The sequence below is a fragment of the Symphodus melops genome, assembly GCF_947650265.1.
Source record: "Symphodus melops genome assembly, chromosome: 2".
NCBI classification, from domain to species: Eukaryota; Metazoa; Chordata; class Actinopteri; order Labriformes; family Labridae; genus Symphodus; species Symphodus melops.
The window spans coordinates 28,541,687-28,567,863 of record NC_136692.1 but is presented as its reverse complement, the minus strand read 5'-3'; the positions used below and the strand labels follow the sequence as shown (position 1 = coordinate 28,567,863).

Genomic DNA, 26,177 nt, shown 5'->3' with positions numbered 1-26,177 from the left:
GATTCTGTCATTTCAGCTGAAATCTGCAAAAATATGTTACATTAACATAAACAATGTTAATAAAGAGAGATTAGAATCAATTCAGAATGCAGGAAATGTTACCTGAACTTCTCAAATCCGTAGCGATGGTTTAATCTCTTTTTGAATATAGGTGTTCAACTCTTTCAGTCTGAGGAGGAGATGGTGAGAAGAACAGATTCCCCCCTCCTTTCAGATCCATATTCAACATGCGGTCTTTCATTTTGCACGGCTGCAGCCCACGAGCACATTCAACAATCCCACATTGTGAAGACAGACATCACACAACACGGCGTGCATGTAAATGTTGGAGCCAATTCATGCATTAGCCTACCAAATACACCAATCTGACAAATCAAAACAGCATTTGTTTAGGAGCTCTGCGTGAGAGCTAAACACTCTTTCAGTCACGCCAGGTGAGATAATCATGTGGTCAACCTAATAAACCCAAAGAGCAATATATGTAATACAACTATTGACAAAGAAATGTACATTTTATTTTGATTGAGTTTTATATCATTCTCAGTTTAGTCTTAATGTTGCTTTGTGAAAATGTTCATTTTTACTTTAGTTTGTATTCAATTTTATTGTTTTTTTTTTTGTCTCTGTGACATCATTGGTTCAGAAAGCTATTAAGAAACCTCTTTGAAAATGCTGTTTGAAATAACTTTTAAGAAATAGAAGTTTAAAGCTCATAAGATTCATGGAAACCTTCCTTCTTCCCCTCATCACTGTACTTCCTTGCTGTATCACCATGACAACAGCTGGTCTCCAGGATTTGATGCTCTTGTTCCAAGATTCAACACAAGTCAGGTGATCACTAGACCAGTCTCAACATGCTTTAATCCCAGTACCACCTGCCAAAAGTGGCTCAGGTCAAAGGTCAAACTAAAATCTAACACCAGCTGATGAATGAAGTCGTAATCACTGATTTTACCAATAAGTGATAATTCTAGTTATTCTCCACCTATGACTGTCGGTGTTGTATTCAGTCTCTGATTGTTGTTTTTGAGTCTTGTCTGATCTTTGCTTTTGCTGCAGAACAGGAACCTGCTGTAAACCAGTTTCAGAGACCCTGATCTGGGCCTGTATAATAAATGAAATGTAAAAACGTCTCCAGATAGTAAGCTCATCGAAAAACGTAAGGATAGGCTGTGTGTCACGCTTCAGTAGATTTTCTCTATTTTTCTTAAATTGGACAAAAGGCAGGACGATGATGGTGGACATAAGAGTCGGACAGTTTTGACCTATCAGTGCTACACGTGCATGGAAACTGCACATCTCTTCTGGGTACTAAAAAGCTTTTATTGAAAGTGTAAGTGAGGTCGTATTGTACTCAAGAGCAACACACACCTGAGACCAGAGTGCAACTCGACCAAGACCATAAAGATCACTGAAAAATCGTCTTGTGTGCAGTAGGCGTGTCCCTCACTTAGCCCGTACGAGGACTGCAGCCAAAACATAAAGATAATTATGAATGTATTGTTTTGGCATGTTCCTTTGAATCTGGATAATGTGGAAAAACAGCAGATGAGTGGGACCGGTCTTTACTGGTTTAATCGGGAGTCTGTCCAGTCTGAGGCCGAAACAGGAAAGAGTAAAAACACTTTTCATTCAGAGACGGACACTTTAAAAAAAAGTGGTCTCGAGGCCTCGGCCCTGAGAGTGCTCCAACACTAAAATAAGAAATGTCTTAAACATAACTGCAGGATTTGATGTTTCATTCTGCTGTCGTTTGTACTTTTAAATTCAATGTTGTTTATTGACTCAAGAACGTGCAGAATCGACAGTTTTTAATGGGTTTCTTTTAATCGTCAAAGAAAATTCAGTTCCAAACAGACTTTTAATGAAACTATCCTAAAGCAACGTGAGAATCTGGACCCTTGGGGAGAAATGAGGAGACCATAAAAAAAGAGGAAGGGAATGGGGCCAGTCAGTCAGTCGTCTCGGAGCGGCACTCAGCTGGAGTCCCGTTTGCCGGCATCGGCCGTCTTCCTGCTCTGTAAGAATTTCTGGAAGAGAATGAAGACGGAGAAATGATTAGTCCAGATGACAGGCGTCTCTCGTGGGACAGAGGGGAGTCTTGATGGCTCAGGACCACGTCGTGTCCTACCTGGAGGTTCTCGTAGTGTTTGAGGGTTTTGCAGTGGTTGATCTCCGCCTCTTTGGATCCGCTAAAAAACCTGTTGCACGCTTTACAGAAGAAACCTGTTTTTGGGACCAAGAACTCCATACCTGTGGACACACACACATTCAACTGTTTCAGTATGATCAAATAGAGGATTGTGAACCGAGACAAGCTGACTGGAAAACAGACAGAGGTCTTACCGACTGGGCAGCTGGGGTCAAATGGAGCGAGGGAGTCGGAGGACGTTTCAGTCTTTAACTTCTTCCTGGGCGTCTCCTCTCCGGTGTTCGTTTGGTCTTCACACTTCTCTTGTTTTACTGTCAGACACACAAACGTCTTTAAATCAGCGTGAACAGATTATCTGGCAGATTTAAGATCTTGAGCACATTTTTTACCTGCCGAATGAATAAACTGTGTTTTGGTTTTACAGACACAAAGCTGTTCAATAAACCGTATTTCTGCCTGCCATAGGTAATGCATGCGCCTCCAAGCGGGCGGGCGGGCGGGCGGGCTCTCTCTCTCTCTCTCTCTCTCTCTCCCCCTAAATAAACCTTTAAAATGAATGAACTCCTACTCGTCTGTGCAGCAGGAGCTCTGGTCTGTTTGTCCTCCTCGCTCTGCATCTTCTCCTGTCCCTCCGTTTTGTCCGACACCGTCGTCTCCTCCTGCTCCTCTTTAACCCGATGGTTACTGAGAGCGTCATGGCGTGCTGTCTCCTCGTCCTCTCTCTCCGCCTTCACTGTCCTCGTCTCTGGGCTCTTTGACGAGACGAGCGGCTCCACCTTCACCGGGGTGCTTTCTAAAAAAACAATTCAAAGAAAATAAAACCAATTTTAAGATGAGATCACATTTTATGAATCAAATGCTGTTTCCTGTACGATCACGAGCTCGTACCCATCTCAGGAGCTTCTGGTTGACGTGTCGGCTCGTGCGTTTGGCTGTAGGAGGAGTCTGACTGTGAGTCCAGGGATGCTGCAGCGGCGGGCATCGAACCTGGCGTCTCGTCAGTTGACACTGGACCTTCTAACGGCACGCTGACCGGAGCAGATTCTGAGTCTGGTTCAGACTTGAGCAGGGTTACTGGAGCGTCTGGTGTTTCTGTTCCCATGGTAACCTCAGTGGGTGTTTCCTGGTGTCAGATGACCAGAAGGTTCTTATTATGTCTCACACACTCAAACATCATCATCATGCCTTGTGCAGGTTACAGGCTGACAAAACTTAAAGCACCTCACATGGTTAAAGTGCCACATCTGTTTCAGCAGCTGTTTGCACAGATTTAAATTAGTTTGTGTGCATAACGTCGGCACTCTCAAATATGCAAATGAGCCTGAAAACAGAACAAGTCCAAGCTGAAAAAAAAAACCCAACAGGCACACAAATTTTAAAGTAAGCTTCAACAGATGTTTGGTGTTGACTGAAGCCGAGTGTTTAATGTGACGTGCAGTGATCTCAAACACTTCTCAGACCACGTGACCATAAAGACGGAGATGTGTGGGAAGGCGAAGCTGGGAAAGACGAGTCTCTGCCACAGTTGTTCTGCACATAAAGTTGTCCCGATACCAAAAATGTAAACGTCGAGAAGATTCTCATTATAATTTTTTTTTTTTAAAAATCAAAAGGATATTGACTGTTTTAATTCCACCGCAGCCAAAGGACAGTCAGACTCCTGCAGACTGTCTCTAATGCAAACAGTGCTCTCGTTCTCTCTCAGCAGCTTTTGGTTTTAAATATCACTGAAGATCTGTTGACGACCTTTAGCAGCATAAAGCACAAACAGCGTTGTGATTCAATCATAAAAAAAAAAAGATGGAAATGGTCAGCGTGTCAAACTGAAAGACAAACCAGTGCGTAACACGACAGTGACCGTGACCACTTCATTCAACAGTCTTTACATCAAACAGTGACCTCGAAGGTCGTCTCCAACACTTTCTGCCCACGCCGCCCCTGCTTCTGTGTTAACTCCTCCCCTCCGCCTCTACAGTGACCCCGTCATCCCTGAGGGTACTGCATCTTGCATTCTTCTACCACATGCACGGACAACGCTGCAAAATGAAGTACGGGACGCAGCGCAGCCATCGTGTGCACGCCGAGACGTCGTTCCCCCGGTTCACACGTCAAAACGAGCAGCGTTGAAGCTAAACTTGTACCTCTGAATCTTCCTTTTGAACTGACACAGGAGCGTCCTCATCCTTCTGTCCATCTGCGGTTTCCATGGCGACGGCAGAAGATGGTGAGGCAGGAAGGTCGGCCACATCTCCCACTTCATCCACCGTCACAAAGTCACTCAGGTTGAAGGGGAACTCGTCGAAGTCCTCCTCTTCCTTCTCCACCTGAGTGGAGCAGAAGAATCATTTAACCCGAGATGAAAAAAAGAAAAGACTTCATTCAACAGTTTGACTTTTAAATTTCTTTTCTAACCGTTTTGGTCGCAGCTTCGGAGTTGTTTTTGCGTTCGTCCCTCTCGGAGCTCTGCTTGTGTCCCTCCGACCTGCTGGATGACCTCCGTCCTCTGGATCCTTCTCCATGCAGCCGCCTCCTCTCCCTCCTCTCTCTTTCCCTCTCCTCTTCCCTCCTCTCCCTCTCCTTCCTGGCTCTTTCCTCCCTCTCCTTTCTTGCCCTCTCCTCCTTCTCCCTCCTCTCTCTCTCCTTCCTCTCCCTCTCTTTCAGCTCCCTCTCTCTCCCCCTCTCCTTCTTCTTTGGCTCCTCCTCCTTTGTCGGCTCTTTCGTCTCTGCTGCGGATGGTTTTTGGCCCGGCTCTTTCTCCGGTTGCGTCCCTCCGTCTTTGTTGGTTGGAGCTGTAGTGTCGTTTGTTTCGCCCTCCTCCTGCAGACTCTTCCCCGTCTCTTGAATTACCTGCTGAAACACGCAGAGTGTGAAAACACAAGAACTCACTGATAAGACTTTTCACTCTGGAAATCTCCTGATATTTCCAGGAGCAGCTGCATACATGTGTAGACCTTTAATATAACATGTTTTGATTTCAGTCATTTTAAAACGTCAGAGTCTGCAGGGAGCTTGTTGGAGGACATTTTTACCTTTGGGAGTTCTGGCACAGGTGTCTCCTGGGAAGCTGCTTTCCCGTCAGAGGCGGCACTTTGCTCATTTCCTGCTGCAGCTGTATCGATGCCTTCGCCGCCGTCTGCTGTTTCCATGATAGTTTCACCAACAGCTGGTTCTGTCACGTTCGGCTCCACGTCTGCTTCAGGTTTGGCGTCTGCAGCGGCCAAAGACTCCGGAGCAGCGTCCATGAGCTCTTCTTTATCGACCTCTTTGTCGTCATCTTTATTCCCGTTTTCTCCCAAACCTTCAACAGCCATCTCCTCTGTGACCTCCATCATTTCTTCTTTCCCATTTCGGTCTTTTTCCACCACCTCCGTTGAAGATCCAGACTCTGCTTTAGCTGCTGACTCCTCTTCCTCAGCAGCAGCTGGCGTTTTGCTGCCATTAGCAGGTGTTTCCTACAACGGCAGACAAGGCGGCGTGCATCAGCGTCCCATCACACACAGCGGATGAAGCTACAGGACGTTAAGACGAGCAGCAGATTAAACTGACCTCTGTTGGATCCAGGTATGCAGAGATGACTTTGGACTGCGTGCTGGCTCTGGGGTCGGGCTTGCGGGAGAAGAACAGAGGGTTGTTCTGGATGATGCATGGAAAAGTCTGGAAGCGTTTGTAGACAGAGAGCGCCATGGCGGCGGTCGCCATCTCACAAATGACCTGAGCAGGAGGAAACACAATATCATGTTAGTTAGTTTGACCAGAAACTGAAGAATCCTGATTTTGCAGGGAGAGCCGACTTTACCATGCTGTTGAGCACCAGCGTCTTGATGACGGTGCCAAAGCGTCGAACCAGTTTCTGGACCTCGGAGGAACCAGACGGCGTGTCGGGAACGTTACTGATCACCAACAGGCTGCTCCATCCGACCGGAGCGGGACTCTCCTGCAGGACGCAGAGAGAGAGAGAGAGAGAGAGAGAGAGAGAGAGAGTCATGTGAGGGACGAGTGAAATACAGCTCACCCCAGAAAGTAAGAGAAGAACTGTCACCTCACACATGCACTACTTTAAAGATCAGTCAACAACCATGTGAGTCCTTTAGACAGAGTACTCACTAATGGAGCGGCTGATCCCATCAGGAGATTGTAGAGAGCCACCTGGGGAAACAGAGTGTTTTCTATATGAATCAAAAGTTGATCTAAAACAGGAACACACACACGAGAGGACGTCCAACAGGAAGTCTCTCCTGACATTTAAGTATTCTCATCTTAAATAGGAGCTCAAAGCTTCAAGTCCTGCTCGGAAAAGAACTCACTCAACGCGTTTAAAGTCTGAAAGAGAAAGTCTTCACATTCAGCAAACATCACATGTTAATCCGAGCCGTACCGGCGTGCTGAGAGTGACGCTCTGTTTCAGATGAGTGATCTTCAGTTCAGCATCTCCGATCTTTGCGGGCATGAAGGCGTGAACTTTAGTCATCTCCTGGGCCGTGTCCACGTCCGGCACTGACACGAGCACCTGAGGAGCAAAACGAGAGAAGTGTGAGCTCGACATGTACGGAGAGACTCGTGCTGGAGGGATTCTTTATGGCACAGATTCTCAGGATCTATTTTGTTTACTTGTTTGCAGTTCAGGTTGAAGCACATTAAATCATCTGGGGATAAAAAAAAGCCTTGTCTCTCTGTGGAAAAAAAACAGGCAGCCGCTCGCTGTCATCGTCTTTTCTTTTTTTTGAAAGATTTTTTTTATTTAAAGCATCGACTTTGTCTGTTTGTGAGAAATATATTGAACGTATGAGCTGCCAAGTGTCAGTAACTGTTGATGTCTTTTTCATAAACAAAAGGTCGTTAATCGTCATTTTTTCTGTGAACAAAATGAAAACAGAGATAACGTGTAACGTGACTGAACAACGGGAAACAAAGATGCATCATTAACCAGAAAACTAAATCACGTCTGTGTCAGCAAACGCTTCACACCAAACTGAACCAACCTTTCCGATTTGCGTAGCCAGGATGAGGTCAGACGGCGTGCCATACGCTTGGACCAGCGTGATGATGTCACTCTCTGTCCAGCCACTCTCAGGAAGTCCCGTGATCAGCACGGCGCCTTTCTGCAGGAGACGAGAGCCAAATGTCTTAGTGCAGATACGAAGCAGCATGTGTTCAGCTCATCAGCAGTGACGTACACACTCACGAGCCCTCAGCACTGAGTTTCAGATTTTACCTCTTCTGAAGTTTTCTGCTCAGACTCCGGCCCTGCACCACGACAAAAACAAACAACAATGAGAACAAATTTCAAAAAACGCTTTTCACCCAGCAACTTTCACTAGCGGCTAGTGAAATAACCCAGAAAAAAAATCTACAGACATGTTTGAGTCGTCTGTGTCTTCATCTGAAAGGAGCAAGAGGACACCCAGTGTTTGAAACAGGTACTGCAGTCCAAACTTTTAAAGCGTGTAGAGAGGGGGAGCTTCAAACCGCCAACTATCCTTCGCTAATATTTTAAAAGCAGAGACACTGACTAATGAATCAATGAGGAAAACAATCAGTCTGTTACTTAGAAATAGAGTTTCAGTTTTTCCTACCAGCGTCGTCTTTCTCCGGTCCTGCTGCAGATTTGCTGTGAACACAGAAATGTTTCAATCTTCATGCAGCCGCGGCGTGTTTTCATCAAGCAGCGTGAAAATGTTTCTATGTTGACGATGATAATAAGAGAGACAGACCTGCTGTTGGCATCAGAACATTTCACTCCTTCAGGTTTCTAAAACAACAAATATGGAGAATAAATCAACTGAAGGTGAATCCATGTTTCTTTCATGCGTTTCTAAGCACGTCTTCTCCACATGATACCTTGGCTGTTGACGCTGTGATTCTCTGCTCCCTGATGGAGAGACTGCTCGAGTCAGCCAGCGCCTGAGCGTCTTCCGCCTTCACCATGCAGACCGACGCCTGCAACACAGGAACCGTGAGGAACATTTGTTTTAGTAATCAGACACGACGAAGAGAGAACAAACAGCTGTATCAATTAGATGAAGGCTCTTCCTGTTCGTGGTGGGATCTGCTCTCAACAGTATGAGATGAGTTTTTGAAAAGCTCACATTTTTAAAAAAGTATTTACAATAAAAAAAAAAAAAAAAGAAACATTTAAAACACACCTTTTGTCCTTGGCCCTTCTCACTCTCCTCCTCGGAGCACGGCATGAGGATCACGTTGTTGATTTTCCCAAAGGACCCGACCAGGTCGGTCACTTCTTGTTCCGAGGCGTCCTTCGGGATTCCCGTCAGATAAACCAGACGATCCGCCACAGACGAGTCCGGGGCGGCTGGAGTCACCACTTTCTTCTTCTTCTTGGCTGCTGGAGGTTTGGCAGACTGGAAACCAAAAAAACACAAGAGTCTTGTTGTGTTCGTTTCAGGAGAAAGTTTGATCAGTATTTTACCGCTGTAATCGAACGTTTTCTTGAGCATCATGGACAACACCCACTGTGTCAGCGGCCTTGCTTCCGGGCGTCTTTGTCGTCTTGGTTCCAGGCTTCGTCCCGCTCTTGAAAACCTTCGACTGTTTGTAGCTGTGACCCGCCTTCGCAGACGTCGGATGTCGGCCGGCGTCATCGTACGGTCGCTTCAGACTGCTGCGAGGATCACCTGCAGGCACGACGTGAAGCACACGTTTACAAAGTGCTTCATTTCCCCGAGTAAAACTGTGCCCTGTTTTTTTTGTTGTTTTTTTTTTTACCTGTGTAGTGCTGTTGGCGAGAGCGAGGGGGATGGTGAGGCGGGAATGACCTTCCGTGCGGCCTGTGGTGAGGAGGCCCCGCCCTGTGTTTGACGTAAGGTGGACTTGGGGAATGAGAACACGACACAGACCGGGACGGAGAATGCGACGCTCCGCTGCCATGTTGTTCACTCCGTCTGGATCAAAAACAACAAATATCACCCGGGAAAAAAACACAACCACAGTGACACAAGTTGGCGGAGGGGGGGGGGGGGGGGGGTCAGTAAGCTGCGAGTCTTTACTCTCATGTGAGGCTGAAACTCACGATTCAAACTGCTGCCTCCAATTTCTGCTCAGCTCGTGTCGAGATATTTGTAAAGTTAAGTCGTAGACACGTTGTGTTTCTGTCACTTACGTCCACGCTGGATGAAGCTGTATCGTTAAGCTTTGGGGTAAAGCCCCCCCACTCATCAAAGTGCGAGTACAGGAACATTTTCCTAAAGGTCACATCTGGAACAAGGTGCTTACATGTGAGGCTCCCTTCACTTGAATTTAAAATGACCTGAAACTGAAGGAGCTGCTCTCATTGGAGGCTTTTTAGAGAGTGTTAAATGACTTAGCCACACACGTGATCGTCGATGATCTTCCCTTTGACTCTGGTCCATGGTGATAAATACCTGCTGTTTTTAATGTCTTGTATCTGTCTCAGCACGGACAATCTTAAACATGATGACATTATTTTTAATCTAATCAAGGTTTACCTGGTTAAATAAAGCTAAATAAAAGTGTGTGTGTGTGTGTTGGACCTGCAGAGGACACGTGTGACCTTGAGAGACAAACTGACCTTGGTACATTTGTCTTCCAGTCAGGGTACCTTCAGAGACACAAACAAACTCAGATTAACTTCTCCAGTCTCCAGTCTCTTCTCCTTTCCATATCTGCATGAAGAAATATGTGACTGTGTATATATATATATATATATATATAGATTAGGGTGTTTTTGTACCAGGCCTATATTCAAATAAGTCTTCACTGTCTATCCAAAATGTTTCTTGTCACCCACATGAAACAAATAATATTTAGAGGAGAAACTGAAAACCTGTCTTCTCACCTCCAAAGTTCTCCTCGTATCTTTAGGAGCTCATAGTGACACATTTACAATCCCAGAGTGAGTGAGGAACCTACGATCTCTCAGGGGGGGTTTCACATTAAGGACCTGAATCAGAGCACGCTTGACCCCAAGGTCTGCTCCATTTGATCAGTGTGAAGACAGACACAGTGTCCTCAGGCACCGTGCCCGAGTCCCAGCTGGTCTAGATTCATGCCAACTTGAGGAGATTCATTTTAAACGGCTCCCGTCCTCTCTGAGCTGGGCCGACGTGGAGGGAGCAAGTGGGTCGTTGATGGCGTCCCAGAAATCACAAAGACATCCACAGAAAGGACACACCCTGCGAGTGGTTGCCATGGGAGCTTTTTGTGTTTCTTATGTGCATCCTGCTGTACCAGCTCCTAGTGATGCTGCTATAGGCTTAGAGGGAGCTGCCCCACTGTGCTGCCGTCGGTCCTCCCCTCTCTCTCTCCATTCATCTGCATGTCACTTTAAAGTTTATCGAGACAACATGTTTTCTGCATGTTGTATAAACATAAGAAATGACCGATATCTCAGGAGCTGAAGACAAAGGTTTTCATTTTTTCCAAAAGCTCTGCTTAATGCTCGTCATAGTAGCTACGACCTCGTACTGAAGCTATACGTGCAGTATACTCACTTGTTGCGCAGGTCTCTGCAGGCAGCGGTGTGGTTGACGGTGTTGACATGCTGAAACCAGTCCTGAAGAAAAACAACAAATGGTAGAGGGAGATAACACAATCAGACTTTAACAATCAGAGCGAGACAACGGCTCGAGTGGATCTCCATGTTTGATTTTAGTGTTCAAATTCTGTTTCAGTCTCAAGCAGACGTGTAATACACCGCTCAGTCTTGTTCTTGAGTACATAATAATAAGCTTCCTTGGTACACATGTTCTTTATTCATCCAACTTTCCATTATCTGCAGAGAACAGTGAGTCAAAATTAACACTGTAAAGTTTAAACCACCAATACAACAGAATTTTTTTAAAAATTCAAAAAATAAAAATATAAAATCAAACGGGTTCTTTTTGGTCTAATGGCTGTAAACTCTTATTTATGCTCCAAGTCTCCAACAAAAAAACATCTGACACACCACTAACGCTTTGTCGGAATCAGAATAATGGGAGTGCCTCGTGTGCAGAGACTTTAGTCACAGCTGTGGGTTTAAATCTCTCTCCTCCTAATATCACCTGTCCCTCTTCAGCCGTCCTATTCACAAGGCAAAAAAAAGACGTTTTAAGAATAAATCTGTTGTTTATCAAGTTCAAACAATTTCAAATAAGTGTACGGTTCAGAGCTTTAAGTTATTAAGGAAAATGCATTACGATTATTAAATCCTTTTATCCAAGCTTACCAAATATTAGGAAACTCTTTTAACTTTAACTAATTTGAACCATGTTGTGACACTGAAGTAGAAAGTAAACCATGTCAAAGCTTGATTGTCCCCACGTACGTGCAACCATAAACCCATCTGAAACACGGAAGAGGCTTAGCACTCCAAAGACAGGAGCGACTGCCCCTGTCTTCACCACTAATCCCTGCTGAACTCACAAACATAGTTCTGTTTTTAACAGATTTAACCAGGACACATTGTATGGCCACAGATTAACAATCTCTAGGTGTTATATTGAGGATTATACTGTATATTGAGGCAGTTTAGAACCAGCATTATTTTTAAAAACATGGTTTGTTTAATTTGTGGGGTTTTTTTCATACACATGTAAAGAATTAAAGTCTGATAAAATGCAAAACAAAAAATAATTTTGTTCCAATAATGGAACAATACTTCTTTCAGCACCCTTTAAGTTGGTGAATAACCTGAAATGTGTAAAGTTAGTGAATAACAGCAAATATTTTCTGTTTGGCAACAAATGTTGACACCTGGTCTCCAGTCCAGAAACCACTTTAACATGTCGGCCTTGAGCCCTTGTATAGATTTTTGTTCCTATTCAGTTTTGATTGGGTAAAAATGGTCCTCATCATTTATCTCTTAAAACTCATGTTTTAAAAAAAAGCAACATTAGCTTAGAACTCGTAAGAGTTGATCTTCTGGCAATTTTCAGGACGCCACGATAGTTTGAATGCAGGTCCTATTTTACTTCACCAGGCAGTTCCCTCTTGAATGTAAAACATGTGCTTGGCATGTTTAGTCCTGTTCAACATTTTTAAGAGGCACTAGAGTGAGAAAAAATATATAAATATACAAAAAATATTTTGAAAAAACATTAGCAAGTAGCAACAAGAATCGATCAGATATTCCCTAATCTACCTCAAACTTGTGCTTGAATTAAGATATTTAATAATCACTATTAAATTAATTACTGTTCTTGTGCCAGTTACCTCGACTGGGATCAGTACGTACAAAACATTACTGGAAATACATAAAAATCCCTTTTGTCTTGACAACTGCCTGGTGAAGAGCGGCTGCAGGACTAATCGTTATTGTTCTAAGGTATTCCTTTTAGATTCTGGTATAAGGGCACGTTGGCACTCACCTTTTCCTGATCACACTGTGTGTGGCACAGTGAGCAGGTATGGGGATACACCTTTGGAGACGCAGCTGAGAAATCACTTATCATGGTGGCCGTAGGTAACTTCTTGCTGCTGCCGTGTGGTTTTGAGCTGGACGAAGAGGAGAGCGATCGTCTTGAGGAAGCCTCGCTCCTGGTTTCAGATGAGGGCCGAGGTTTCGGTGCTTCCCGTCTGTAGTCTCGGTCCAGTGTTCGAGGCTTGGACGACGGCTGAAATTCCCTCCCAGGTGATCGGTTTTTCTTGCGATGGTTGTCGTTATTTGTCCTGCGATAGTCCTGATCGCCGTGCTTGCTTGGTTCAGTCGGTTCCAAGCGAACCTGCCGCCTTTCAGCTTTCGCCGGTTTTGCAGGTGACGAGGGAGGCAGCGGAGACGGGTACATTTTAACTGTCCTTTCACCTGAAAGCTGCTCCCTTTTGAAAGTCTTTCCTGCACTGGTTTCGTCCTTTGCTCGACTCGCATGACCATAGTCAATTACTTTACCGGCAGTCTGTGTAACAGCAAGAAGGCTGGGCACCTCTGGGGAGCGTGATCGAGTCCCCGACGCAGAGCGAGAAGGATGCAGCGCCATTTCTTGGATTCCACTCAAGGAGGATGTAGAAGCGGAAGTCCCTGACTTGTTGATCTGGATATCACGAAGTATAAATGGTAACGTATCAGGGGTGAGCTGATCATCGGGGTAGTGACTAAGCACCTCTAAGTCCTCATTGGAAAGTCCAAAGCTTGCCAAGATACTTCCTGCACTTTCTGGTGTGTACATACCCTGACTTTGCCCTTCTCCACCCCCTTGAGGGTGTCGGGCTTGAGCCGACTGTGACTCACTCGCAGGGGGTTTCCAACTCCGGATGCTGGTTCCTGGGTGGCTGCTCTGAGGCTGCATTTGAGGCCCCTGGTGTTGTTGGGTCTGATGACCACCACGAGGTGCAGGACCAGAAAACAGTTTGGTTGGAGCTTGGTAGCTTGACCAGTCAACTCCTTGTTGATGGGCAGACTGATTATCAGGGGTCAGTGTCATTGGGTTAGAGCCAAAGCTTCCGCGTTGACTGATCCCAGAACCTGAGCTTTGGTTCTGTTGTTGGTTTGGTTGGCTCATGTGATCCATGAGCCGGTGGTCCATGTCCCTAGCACCACGGATAGCCAGGGCAGACTCTAGTTCATCAGGCAGCTGGGTGGGACGTGGAAACTGGAAACCCATCGCCTGTGACAGCATGTCAGACGGCCGATTCTGATGTTGGTTTGGAGGTGGATGGTGATGGGGAGGCCTGGGCCCATTTGAGAAGGACTGTGAGCCCTGTTGCTGGGAGTGATGGTGATACATCGCAGCAGACAGACACGGTTGTGCGTTTCTATAAGTTTTGCCGTTAGTGTCAAAGTCAAATCCAACAGTTGTATCTTGCCGTCTATTGAGAAGACTGAGGAGGGCCAGATGAGGAGGTAAAGCTACTGCAATACCGTTGCTGTGACACTGGTTGCCAACAGTGATTGTCGCTAAAGTAGCGAGCTGCTGGAGAGCAACCTGCGCCTGAGTCGCAATCTGAGCCAATCGGAGGGCTGTTACTGCAGCAGCACTAGCTGCGGATCCAAATATGAAATGGGTCCCCCTGGTACTGTTGGCGATGGAGAGTGTTGCGCTGGGCTCCAACCGAAGAGTCGGTACAAGGCGAGAATTACTGTCTGTGCGCACAGCAAGGCTGTGAGGTGAAAAGCAGAAATAAACTATTACAGATGAACAAGAGTTATCTTTTCAAATCAAAAGGTAGCTTTCAGTCCTTTGTCCAGCGCAAGTTTTTTTTTTAACAACAAGGTGGCAGAGTCCTCTTTTATGTGGTTTCTCCCCTTTAAAATCTTTCTAAGCATAAAGAAATGTTGTCAGCATCAAACTATCTTCCCCCGTGCCTAACCGTGTCTTCTTTCAGGGAGTTAAGCAAAGCAACATAATGCAAAAACAGATTCAGTGAAAAGCAAGAAACAGCCAAATAGCAATCTGGATTCCCTGTTTCTGGACACTAATAAGACACATTATGAGCCTGACAGAACTATAATGATGCTTTAAAACCAACACTGACTTGTTGGGCTTGTTGATAACACATTCAACTATTCTTAGTCTTTAAATGCTGTTCATGCTTTTTTTAGCAGAAACCCTCTGGGGATAAACGGTCACCTGATTTACAAAAACAAACACACAGCTAAGATTGAGCTCCAAACAGATTCAATTCAGCAAAAACAGAAAAGACAGATTCAACAGACAGTGGACCGTGTCTTTTTCTTGACGGACGATTCCTCTCGATGTTTCCAGCATTAAAGTTCATGATCAGCATTACGACGCAGTACACTTGGTCCAACGCACGATATCGGCCACTTTGCTAAATGTCTATATTTCAAAAGTCAGAAAACAGTTTTAACCCTCATGAATATCTTGTCTCTGGATTACACTTCCCTTGTCCTAGCAGATATTGTCTACTTCAAATACAGGAAGTTAAACAACAAACATTGAAATGGTCACAGTTAACTGAGAGCCTGAACACATGACCCTTACAATGTTTGCATAGCCTAAATAAAAAAGGTAGACTGAGGTCAACAGGAAAAAAAGCTTCACCCCTGACAACGGCACATGTGATGGAAACCTTAAGCCTTTACCCTTCCCGATCTACCTCCCTCATTGTTCATCGTTCTCCACTTTGGACCGGGTGGATGGTTGATTATCCCTTAACGAGATCTCCCAAATCTTAGATTTGTCAATATTATCCGAGTGTCAATGAAACTGTGACAGATTAGCGGTCCATCCCGTTTTGTGTTCTTTGTCAAATGATACTGTGTCATAAAAACTGAATGAAGCAGAACATCACAGACGAACCACATTTAACAGAGCAAAGCTGAACTACCTTTGTTAATAAAGACCTTCTGAGGGGATAGTTGAGCGCGCATGCTGGGAACAACTATAAAGATAAGACATAAGGACATCGTTTTGTTGATAAGCATCTTATACGGTATTGGTTGAGACGGTTAATACAGCAGTTACCCAAAGTCAAAATAAAAGTATGAAACATTTTCTTAGAGTAATATAACATGCCAGTTGACAAACCATTTCCAGTGCAAATGCATAAAAAATGCACGGCAACTAAATCTGACAGGTAAAAGTCACGATTCACTAAGCTCACGATACGATTCACAAAGTTAAGTTGAAGTAACTCAAACAGAGAACATGAGAAAAACTGACCCATTTATTATCAACCAGTTGCTTACAGAAATGTTAACCTTCAATATAATATCTACAGTATTCTACAAGTGAATACAATAAAAACATAAATTAGAAGACCCTGAAAAATAATCTAAATATTTTCTTTTTTTAAAAACCCACTAATTATACTTTTAAAGTCTGTTAAATGGTCCGTTTATCGGAGCGCTTATATCAGAGATTTTAGATGCAGTCCGATAAAATCAGACATCGATATCGCAACAGCCGACGATCGACGTCTCAGAAAGTTTGTTCCTCAGCCAAGTCACACTGTTTGCTCGTCTGTTTCATGCCTTCCTCACTTTGATATGTTTCCCCCCCATCAGCCCCAGTGAAGGCTTCACTTGACACAGCTGTGAGAGTCGGCTGAATAACCTGCAGCTTTCCTGGGCTCACATGATGGATACAGATTATTATTAAGAGTCAAAGTACTCCAACACTGCATGCACGAGAGTAACAAAACTATCCACGCGCTACTATCAAAACGTAGCTTCTGTTATACAAAATGATTAAATAAAAGGCTTTTTTTCAGGGTAATAAAACATGTTCGGATCAATAGAGCTGCTGTATTAATACAGTTTCTTCTTCAGTCTCTGATGCACTTAAGCACCTCTGATGATGAACATCTTTAATCTGTTGATCAATGTTTTAACGACTTTACTGATTGGTAGTTTGAATGTTACGTTTCTTTTTCTATATTCTTCTGAAGGTGATTTTATTTGTCTTTAAAAGTGACAGCACGATGAAGCTCCCTGAGTTCACTTTACACATCAGAACAATTCACTGTTTCACCATCACGACAGCCCAATGGTCACAATGCAGTAAGTGCAATCTCAGCCAAGTTCAACTGAATGCATTCATCATTGTGTGAAGATGATAGAAACACTTAAAGAGAGAAGAAGACAGGAAAAAAAGTCAGAATCATAAAGTTGTGCAGAAAAGGCACAAAGTGGTGCATCCAGATGGATCAGAAGGCAGGAGAACAAATGTTTAATGCTTCAAATGTTCTGCAGATGCATCCTGTGAAACAATCATCATCAGTAATGTAATCATAACATGTGAAAGCTTATTTTAGATAAACACCTTCACGTTTTCTGTGTTCAACCCAAACTGCTGCATCAGCAAACCACGTCTAAGTGAAGCTACAGCTGTTCTTATGAAAGGATGAATCGTGCATCTGTTCGTGAATAAAGTCTTCATCGAAAACAAACCTGCCATTTTGGGTGTTTTCACCGTTCAGAGTTAGCTCAGCTAGCATGACAGAGACAGTCCCGTTATATCAAACGGACACTCGTCCAAACCACATTCAATAAATACCTTTCACAATGACTTGACGGGGTTTATTTTCTTAGTTGACGGGCTGGAAAATCTTGATCCTTTTCAGCACGCAGTGATTCGTGTGAAACGTCAACCGTTTTCCGCCATTAGCAACAACGACATGTACCGCACCGGAAGTCGTCGTCTTCTTCTTCTTCTACGTTCAATGACGGTTTTCAAGGTCCCGCCCCCTACTGTGCTGGAGTAACACCAGTTTAAAACATGTTACATTTCTCTTCACTAATCCAGAATGTCAAAAAATAAATAAAAAATATTTTTCTTTAATAAGAAATACATTTTAAGTCTCTTTATTTACACAGCTCATCCTTTAGCTTTTCTCTCTGGGTTTCATATTTATGGAAATGAAAAATAACATGTTCTTACTGTTTCTAGTCCTTCTATAACAATCTCACAGACCTGATTGTTTTTGCTCCTGTTACGTTTTTTTGGTAACACTTATTAGAACCCTATTCTCTCAACTCAGCTTTATTTATAACATCATTATTATTCTAAATAACTATAGTCTATAGCTAATAAGCCATTAACTCAGAGTTTTCCCTCATTACCTTCCTAATTTCTGCTTACTGATAGTACATTAGCAAGTTGTTGGATCATTAGTTATGATCTTAATATGCTTTGCTTAGTTTGTTTGTTTGTTGTTGGGTCATGTGTTTAATGCTCGATTCTAGATAACTAAAGTCAGTAACAGAGTACGTTCTTACCTGTGATTGGCCATGGTTATGAACGATAACTTCACCGAATAATCTACCGAAGACCACAGAAGTTCCATGACTTTCAAAAATTAGCTATGAGTAGTGCACAATCAAAGATAAATGTGGAGCTTTGGAGAACAAACAGTGAGAAGAAGGGGAGTGGAGTTTGTTTTTTTACACGAGTCTCATAGACGGTGCATACTCCAGCTTTAAATATCAAAGGGCGCCTCATGTATGAAGGCTATGGTCATCCGGGCTGGCGGCCCAGGCTATAGTCCGACCTGTGCCTCCTTTCCCACTCTCGCTCTGATCTCTGACTCTATTTGCTGTCCAATCTCTCTTATAAAGGGACAAAAAGCCCACAATTATTTTCTTAAATTATAATGTCCAATTTGCTTCAACATTGTCTGAGTTTTAGCCAGTTTTATATCTAATTCAGCAATAGAAAATAAGCAATTCATTGTGGGGTTATTTATTGATTTAAAAAAAATGTATGTGACACTATCGACCTGTCTGTTTATCTCTGTGGCCCTCTTGCTACTTTGTTAACCAAATAAAAGTTACTAATCCCTGATCTCGCGACAGGCAAATACTTGATGTCAAGGCATGAACTGCAGTTTTTTGCCTAATTTTTCAACACCAAGATTGAGAAGGGAGCAATAAGCCGGCCATTGTTTTACCCACTTATCAAGGGGTGTTGTGTGTGTGTGTGTGTGTGTGTGTGTGTGTGTGTGTGTGTGTGTGGATAATGTTTGTTACAGGTATATTTTGTATTTTGTATTACCATGTGATGTTTTAATGGTGACCTGCCGAGGGGCTGCAGATGTAAACTAGCTCTAAGCTAACTATTGTACATGGTCCCTTTACAAAGAAAAGTTAAATGAATTAATTGTATCAAGCCGTTATTTATTTGTGTGCGTAATTAGGTCAAGTTGACCGACAGGTGGCTTCATAGCTGTTTGTCAGGAGGCTAAAGTCCTGCCTTAGTTTCACCTCTTTGCCTGTTTCTAGCTTGATTGAGGAAGCATTTCCAATTTGGCGACTACTGCTGTTGGCTCATCGGAAACCAAAGGTTGACGTCCTTTTAGAAACTATGTCGATAATAAATAATTAATTTTGTTTATTGAATGTTTTCCAAAACATTCTTTTTTCTTGTTCTTGATAAATTTGCAAAGCAGCAGGAATGTTGAGCTCCAGTATATCCCATGTGGAATATCACTTGGGCGCTGCACACACACACTGACACTATTCATCTCCTATTTCAACCCGTGTGATGGAAGAGGTGAGAGAAACAGTTGTCAGCCATAAATTGAACTCTATCAGCTCTTCTCCTTCTTAATAACACTGTCTATAGCCCCCCTGCTTCCGGACATATATTATTAAAATGGTTTTATTCTGAGCCAAGGGACGCTGGCATGTATCTGGCCCGGGACCAACGGAGAAAAGTGCCTGAGTGACGGGAATGAAGAGAGGACAGAGAAAATACACAGCATGATAGAGCATGTGATGAGCAAGCATGTGACAAAGATGATACACACACTACGGAAAGTGATAGCTGATGTCGCCCTAAGTTATTTAAACTGTTGCCATTAGAGTTTATGAAACTGAAGGGATCATGCAGTGCTATTTGTTCAGCAACAGACTTATTCTCATGTTTAATGTCTTACCGCTGTGTCACATCTAAATGCATGCTATCTTGATGTATCCTGTTTACCCTCTCCTTTGTCGTATTCAACTGTTTTAATCTACACAAAAGCTTTCCAAGGATGAAGCAAAGAAGAGTGATACACAGATTGGTTCCCACACACAGTCAAAAGTTGAAATTTCCCTCAATAAATATTAGAATACATAAAGAATCAGTCCATAATCTTAGAGTGTAAATATCTTGATTTTTAAGTTGGCAACATGAAAAGATAAATTTAAAGTAAAGGAAAGTGTTTGTGTTTGTGTCATATTTGCTTCAATTACATTGGTGCAGCACAACCATCATGGGCACAGACACACACTCACACACTCCACAAATAGCCTGAGTGGACGCTAGCCTGTCATTACTGTGATAAGCCAGCAAGGGGAGACTGATTAACTGGCAGTGAAGCCAAAGGAAACAAGGTGACAAAATGATGTGAAGGGTTGGAGAAATTACGAGCATTTGTGTTTGTTTGTATTTGGGAGAAGGGGAGACGTACAGAGCAGGAAAGGGTTGGCTGAGATGAGCTGAAACGTAGATTGTCTGAGAAGGGAGTCATTAAAAAAACAGATGCAAGCAAGCAGAACATTTAGTTTTTTAAATTTAAATGAGAATGACATATTACATTCCAACCAGCTCGGACAGTCTGGTTAATTTGGCACAAAAAAAAAACTATTTTTAATCAAATCATAAGCTAATTAGAATCAGAAGGGCCTGTTTGTTTGTTACCAGAGAGCAGTGAAACTTTGGGACTGTTCAACTGATCAACCATGCCAACCATGCATGTGACCAATGTCTGTGTAAAGAAAGATGTAGTCTAAGTGATGTCACTCATTGGTTTCTGAAGAGGCATTTTGAAGCCAACCAATGGCTGTCTCTACACCTTCCCAACCTAACTGTCTAGCAATGTAAAAGAGGCACATTTGAAATAAACGAAGGGTAAATGTGCCCTAACAAAAAGATATGTGTTTATGCACGTCACTGGACGCAACTGAAATCCAGCTACTCAGGTAGCGACTACTTAGATAGTACAGTACCTTCTTTACCTCATGGCCTCCAAGACTTTAACGGGGTTGTCAAGTTGGAAACAGCCTTCACCGGTGTGTTATCCAATAAGTCCTTTGACACATTGGGAAGGCTGGTCCGTTAGCTTTAGAGCTTTGTTTGTTGGACTTTTAGATTCATACACAATTAAACTGTTTTACAGACCTCTTTTTTACATTGGCGGTCAACAATATCTTGGTTGAAACTGACAAAACAAACTGACTGCTTGGTGTTTAATTCAGACTTGGAAATAGTGCTGTTGCTCAGCCTTGTTTCCAATTTTTCCCATTTGTAGCAAAAAATGATCCTATACGCTGCATTAGCTCTGTTCCTGTTTTGCTTCGCCGTACTTTTGCCTTTGAGATTCCATATGACTTTCCTGCCTGTATTTGGGTCCTTCCGAGCTGCCACTAATACTCCAAAGTGAAAACACGTAATGTGCCTGTTATTTAAAGACGGAAGAGGATATGGATGGAACAGAATGTAATCAAACAGCGTAATGTGGTCATCTGCTTCTGTAATGAGTTTGCACTGCTGGCCTGTCGTAACCCGAATGTCAAAGGTTGACCTTTCTTAGCAACGAGCCACTCGGAGAGAACTTTTATTCATGTGCTGATGAGCTTGGGTAATAACTTAGTGTCAGTCAGGACTCAGCTTGGGTTTCTCACCCTCCGTGCCTATTACAAACACATTTGCTTATTTGACCATTGCAATGTAGCACCGTAATCGGAGTTATATAAATGATGACCTTTTTCTATTAAATCATTTCAAACCTAGTTGAGCTTGTTAGTATCAGTTTGGTTTTTATTGAAAGTACACTGGAGAGCACATTTGACCATTTTTAGAAAACTCACAGGAGTGACCCTAAGTTGACTGGTGAACTTGGGTTCCATATTTAATCACTGTCATTGCAAACACTTGGACACATCTAGCCATGTTCAGGATGGACCACATGCTGCCTATTAGCCCTCATGTTTGGTCCACTTGATACTTGTTTCTACACCCAGACAACATTCCTGTGCTGAGTCATATGAATGACTTAATTAGATCATCTAGATCAAGTTTTGGTTTGGAGAGCTGTCCAACGACATACTGTACCGGCAGGAAAGACCCACCAGTTTAGGAACTACTGAAGGCAAGAGATGCAGGATAGAAGGAAAGGAGAGAGGAAGAGTTGAATTGAGTCTGAGTCCTTATTATTAAGTCATCTGTGGATTTTAAAGCAAATAAGCATAATGTTACTCAATAGGAAACACAGAAGTCTGCTGATGTGATTTGTAGAAGCATTGTCGATTCAACTGTCCTTGTCTTGGTTTTACGTGAAACTACATGGGTTGAACTGGAATTACACATGTCCACATTAAAACAGGCTTAACGGACGGAGATCATACCAGTTGTGTGCATACAATCTGGGGTCTTCCAATCACATTGAATAAACGGCACCACCCCCTCCCAATCCCTCGAGGTGCGTTCCCACGTCAGCTCACTCAGACTTTCTACAGGAAATAAATATTCTGGGTGGCTGACAGGAGAAACTTCAGGAGAAAAGTTAGAGTGTTTGTAACTTACAAGGAGCGGTGGTTGGCAGTGTCAGTCAAAAAGTCAATCATAACGAGGAGAAACGTCTGAAACACATGCACACCAGATGCCAAAATACTTCCTCTGTTCACCCTCTGAAGGTCAAGTTGTTTCGAGGACCCGCCATAACTTGTCAACTTGTGTCTCCAAGATTTATAGACCTTTTTACTGCTGGCACTTCTCTGAACAGCCAAGGCCATCGGGTCATCAAAGCAGTAAATTCAGTGGGGAGGGGTGAGGAAGTTGGTATGTGCGTGTCAGTATTCTCGTTCGTCATCACATTAGGAGCCAGTTCCGGTTTTATAGCTCTGTTTTTGGCTAGTCCCTAATCCTTAAGGTATGAGTCTAGCAGTAACATGGGTTTAGAGTTAATAACAAAGTCAAACTGCTATCTGCCCTGCAACTTAAATCAAGTGTGTATCCCACTTTGGTAGCTCTCCTGTCATCATGACCTGCTCGACTAAAGAGGAGGCAAAGACACTGAGGGAGGAATTCTCTCAGAATGAATTGCAACAGCTAAACGCTCCATGATTTTTAGTAATAACAATAATACATTTTATTTGATGGCACCTTTCAAGCCACCCAGGGTCACCTTACAAGGGATAAAAACATTTAAAAAATAACACAAATTATTTGTCCCTGTTATCTGCTCTAAAGTCTAAAGATCACAAAACAAGGGACACGAGTTGAATATTAGAAATAGCTGGATACTCTTTATGCAGCACATCAGATGTCAAACTGTATTTTCCCTTTTAAATAAATAAATTCAAAGTGATAATCAAACGCAGATGCCGCAATTAGGTTATAAAGTAATAGTTTTTGTGTCCGTAGTTAAGATGAACTGACTGCACCTCAACTCTCTTCTCTCGGAGCTGCATTTCGTCCACATGCTGTCATGTTTTCATCCTAAATATTGCACACAGCTCAGAGATATTCTCAGTGAACTCTTCCTCTCACTTCCTGTGTAAGGTCAGACACCTGCTATATTCTTTGTCTCATCATCAACATCCCAGACAGTCTGTTGAGGACAGGCCTGAGTGGCTGCTCATCGTAAAGCTGTCTATCATTAGTAGCAGCACGTTCAAACAGACTCCTTAAAATGCTACACATGCTCTCCTGCAATCTCTGAATAGTTTTACAATGGTTGGCCATTTGTTGTCAAAAATGTCATGTAGACAGTTAAAGCCACAACATGTTGGCGGCTCGGTCCCTCTCAACCGGAAGGTCACCCAGCCTGTGCAGCCACATGTCGGATGTGTCCTTGGGCGGGACACTTAACCCCCAAGTTGCTCTGCTGCTTCATTGGCAGCCTATGAGTATGTATAGGATTCCTCTGATGGTCACTTTATGTAGCAGACTCTGCCATCAGTGTGTGGACGTGTAGCTGTGACATGTTGCGTAGTCAATCCATTTAGCATTAATCATTCTGAATAATATAACTGTTGAATCACAAGTTTCCAGCAAAAAAAAAAAAAAAAAAAAACTGAAGCAAACAGTTATAATCTTCAGTCTGAAAAAGTGTGCGTGTGTCACAGACGCAAGTTACTTTTAGACATATGAGGCGCCCGCCCAAGATGGAGGGGCGCCAAAGACGAGGAGTAGTGCCAGACCAGACGACGTGGTGGCAGAAGGCCAGAGGAAGGTGTTAGACTACACATGGTGCGTCCCACATGACTCTGATATACTGAAGGGTGGAGAAGCACGGCAGGTTTCTCTTTTAACCTAACACAGGATCGTGATGAGGTCGAGTGACTTTTTTAACCACTGATGACAATTATTATTGAAGCGAGTGTCTACTCTGTGATGAAGATGCTCACTGATGAAGTCTCTAATGTTTCCTGTCTGCACCAAACAAACAAAAAAGTTTCTCCCCTAAAAAAAAAAAAAAAATTTTTTAAAAGCTACATAAAGTCCTCTTCATTCTCATCATTTCAATGTCACAGCTGTAGTAAGTCTACATATTGTATAAGTATACAAAGTAAAAGCAAGGCTATTGATCATTAATTCTTTCTATCCTTTTAGGAATAAGTTTTAGCCTTATTGTATTTTTTCTTTTATGGTAAACTCAGAGCTTCATCAGATTATTATTTCATATGTGTTATTTTGTGTTATCATTTGATAAATCATATACAACACATTTATTTATTTGGGGGGAAATGCTGATTCAGGTTTTTAAATACAGTTTTTTTTTATCCCTCAGTGCAGTTCAAACTTCTTTACTCCATCTGAGACTTTATCTTTTTCCTTCTTGTCCTTTATTGACTGTTTTTGCTGTTGTTTACCCATTTGTTTCTGCACGTATCTGCTATGTAAAATATATGTATATATGTATATATGATTTCTACATTGATGAGTTTTTGGGAAAATGTAATCTGGAATAGACACTTTTTCTGGATTCATGTGCTGTATAAAGAGGGAGCCTGTTTTCTGCTCCCTGCGTAAGTTACTTATGAACGGCATGAATCTGGTCGTATTCATCTGGTTCGAAAGGAGAATGATCCCACTGAGGAGTCAGAGGTCATTTTTAAGAATCATTTGGCTTTATAGAGTTGATTTTTACATCCAAATGAAAACTGAAAAATGGAGGAAAACTCTTCTATTTCTTCCTCCTCTTAAAGAGATTTCAATGTACGTTTTCATTTCTATCAATCAATAAATCAATACAAATTGAAGCTTGAAATCAGGACTTAGGCTTCAAATCATCTCACATTCATTTAAAAAAAAAAAAAAAAAGTATTTGGCTTCATGCAACATGCAAACTGCCCGAAAAGCATGAATGGTGTTATTACATGAAGAGTAAACCTAATAGATTGTTTTACAGTGTTTTTAATTACAAGGTTGAATGGGTTCTATGTTTGTCTGTGGTGCTGACCTGATTGTGTGTTTTCTTATATGGTAATGTTTATGTACAACAACAAAACACCTGATATTTAGTTACTGCACGCTGCCTTTGTCAACCAGAAGGGTCGTGGAGCCGTGATGTCACAGTAATGTCACGCTTCACACCTCCTTTGAATGCCAGTTCTCGACAGCTCTTTCTTCATAATGAAGAAAATGAACCATAAATCCTCTTTCCAGTGCTAACATCAAGACAATGCAGTCACCATGACAGTGCATGCAGAGGGGTTAGTGGGTCAGAAAGTGAGCAGGATAAGCTATGTAACCCCTCATAGTTAAAGGGATACTTCACCCATTTACATGAAGCTGTGTATCATTAGAAACATAGTAGTAGTGCTGAATGGTCGTGAATCCAGCCCTCATTTTGCCCTGAGACGAGAAAAATATGTTTTTCTTTGCCTGGAAGTTTTCTTCATGTGATGCAATATGATGCTTTTTGCATCACATGAAGAAAACTTTCAAGCAAAGAAAAACACATTTTTCTCGTCTCAGGGCAAAATGAGAGTTGGATTCACAACCATTCAGCACTACTACCATGTTTCTAATGATACAAAGCTTCATGTAAATGGGTGAAGTATCCCTTTAAATATATACACTCAGTTATAAGAAGGATGACTGACAACATTCTCAAATGAACGTCGGAGCCCTTTCAGGTGGGTCACGATTTTATGCCGTTAAAAAACAAATGTGTCAAAAAGTCGGGGAAGCACTTGATGTTTGTTTTATTTCTTTGTTCTGTCACATGTTTTGTTCCATCTGGAGTCCAAACTGCAACATTTTTACCAATCTGATTGGTTGAGAAATATCAGAAATGTTTTACCAAAGTTAAATTCCTTGTGTGTAAAGCAAACCTGGCCAATAAAGCTGAATCAGATTTTTAAATGTGGGTCACAAAGTTCAGTGGAGAACCACAGAGATAACCCTGTAAAGTCTAACAACTATTTAAAGAAAGTTAAATACTGCATATTTTGACGACTTTATGTTTCTAAACTGAGCCGGATCTTCGGTCCCTGACTCCACATAGTTACTCACTGGTGCGCTGCTTTAGCGAGGTTCGTTCTGGTCCTCTGAGCTAGCTTTTTCTTGTTGGTCTTCTGCATCTCCAGACCAAGTTGGACCAGGATCTCCTCCCTCAGAGATCCAGCGATAATAGCTTGAAGGAAAGGATTTAAAAACAAAGACCCAGGAAATAA

At 42.7% G+C, this 26,177-nt stretch overlaps 1 protein-coding gene across 2 annotated transcripts; it reads right to left on the bottom strand.

Annotated features, from left to right (window-relative positions):
* Positions 1 to 1,808: 1,808 nt before the first annotated feature.
* Positions 1,809 to 26,153, bottom strand: LOC306819856 (uncharacterized protein). Of its 2 annotated transcripts, none has more exons than XM_079337461.1 (24): positions 26,017 to 26,153; positions 12,478 to 14,203; positions 10,621 to 10,682; positions 9,699 to 9,728; positions 8,876 to 9,051; positions 8,624 to 8,784; positions 8,296 to 8,511; positions 7,991 to 8,089; positions 7,864 to 7,901; positions 7,726 to 7,760; positions 7,365 to 7,396; positions 7,132 to 7,251; positions 6,528 to 6,659; positions 6,257 to 6,298; positions 5,949 to 6,086; positions 5,699 to 5,863; positions 5,182 to 5,604; positions 4,565 to 5,002; positions 4,294 to 4,476; positions 3,041 to 3,275; positions 2,721 to 2,945; positions 2,347 to 2,463; positions 2,132 to 2,253; positions 1,809 to 2,030 (listed from the first exon to the last, which is right to left on the bottom strand). In XM_079337461.1, the coding sequence occupies exons 1-24, from the start codon at positions 26,082 to 26,084 to the stop codon at positions 1,977 to 1,979; spliced, it is 5,037 nt and encodes a 1,678-aa protein (XP_079193587.1). In that variant the 5' UTR covers positions 26,085 to 26,153; the 3' UTR covers positions 1,809 to 1,976. The 2 variants fall into 2 exon arrangements, with proteins under 2 accessions (XP_079193587.1, XP_079193588.1); XM_079337462.1 differs by having other exon boundaries at positions 4,565 to 4,999.
* Between the last annotated feature and the right edge of the window lie 24 nt (positions 26,154 to 26,177).

Bases quoted from the DNA above. Each gene is read 5' to 3' on its own strand.
- LOC306819856 (XM_079337461.1), bottom strand. From the start codon at position 26,084: ATGCAGAAGACCAACAAGAAAAAGCTAGCTCAGAGGACCAGAACGAAC. The intron at 10,683-12,477 runs GTGAGTGCCAAC...GTTTTTCTTCAG, and splicing joins CACAGTGTGATCAGGAAAAG to GACTGGTTTCAGCATGTCAA. The intron at 8,785-8,875 runs GTAAAAAAAAAA...TCGTGCCTGCAG, and splicing joins TCGCCAACAGCACTACACAG to GTGATCCTCGCAGCAGTCTG.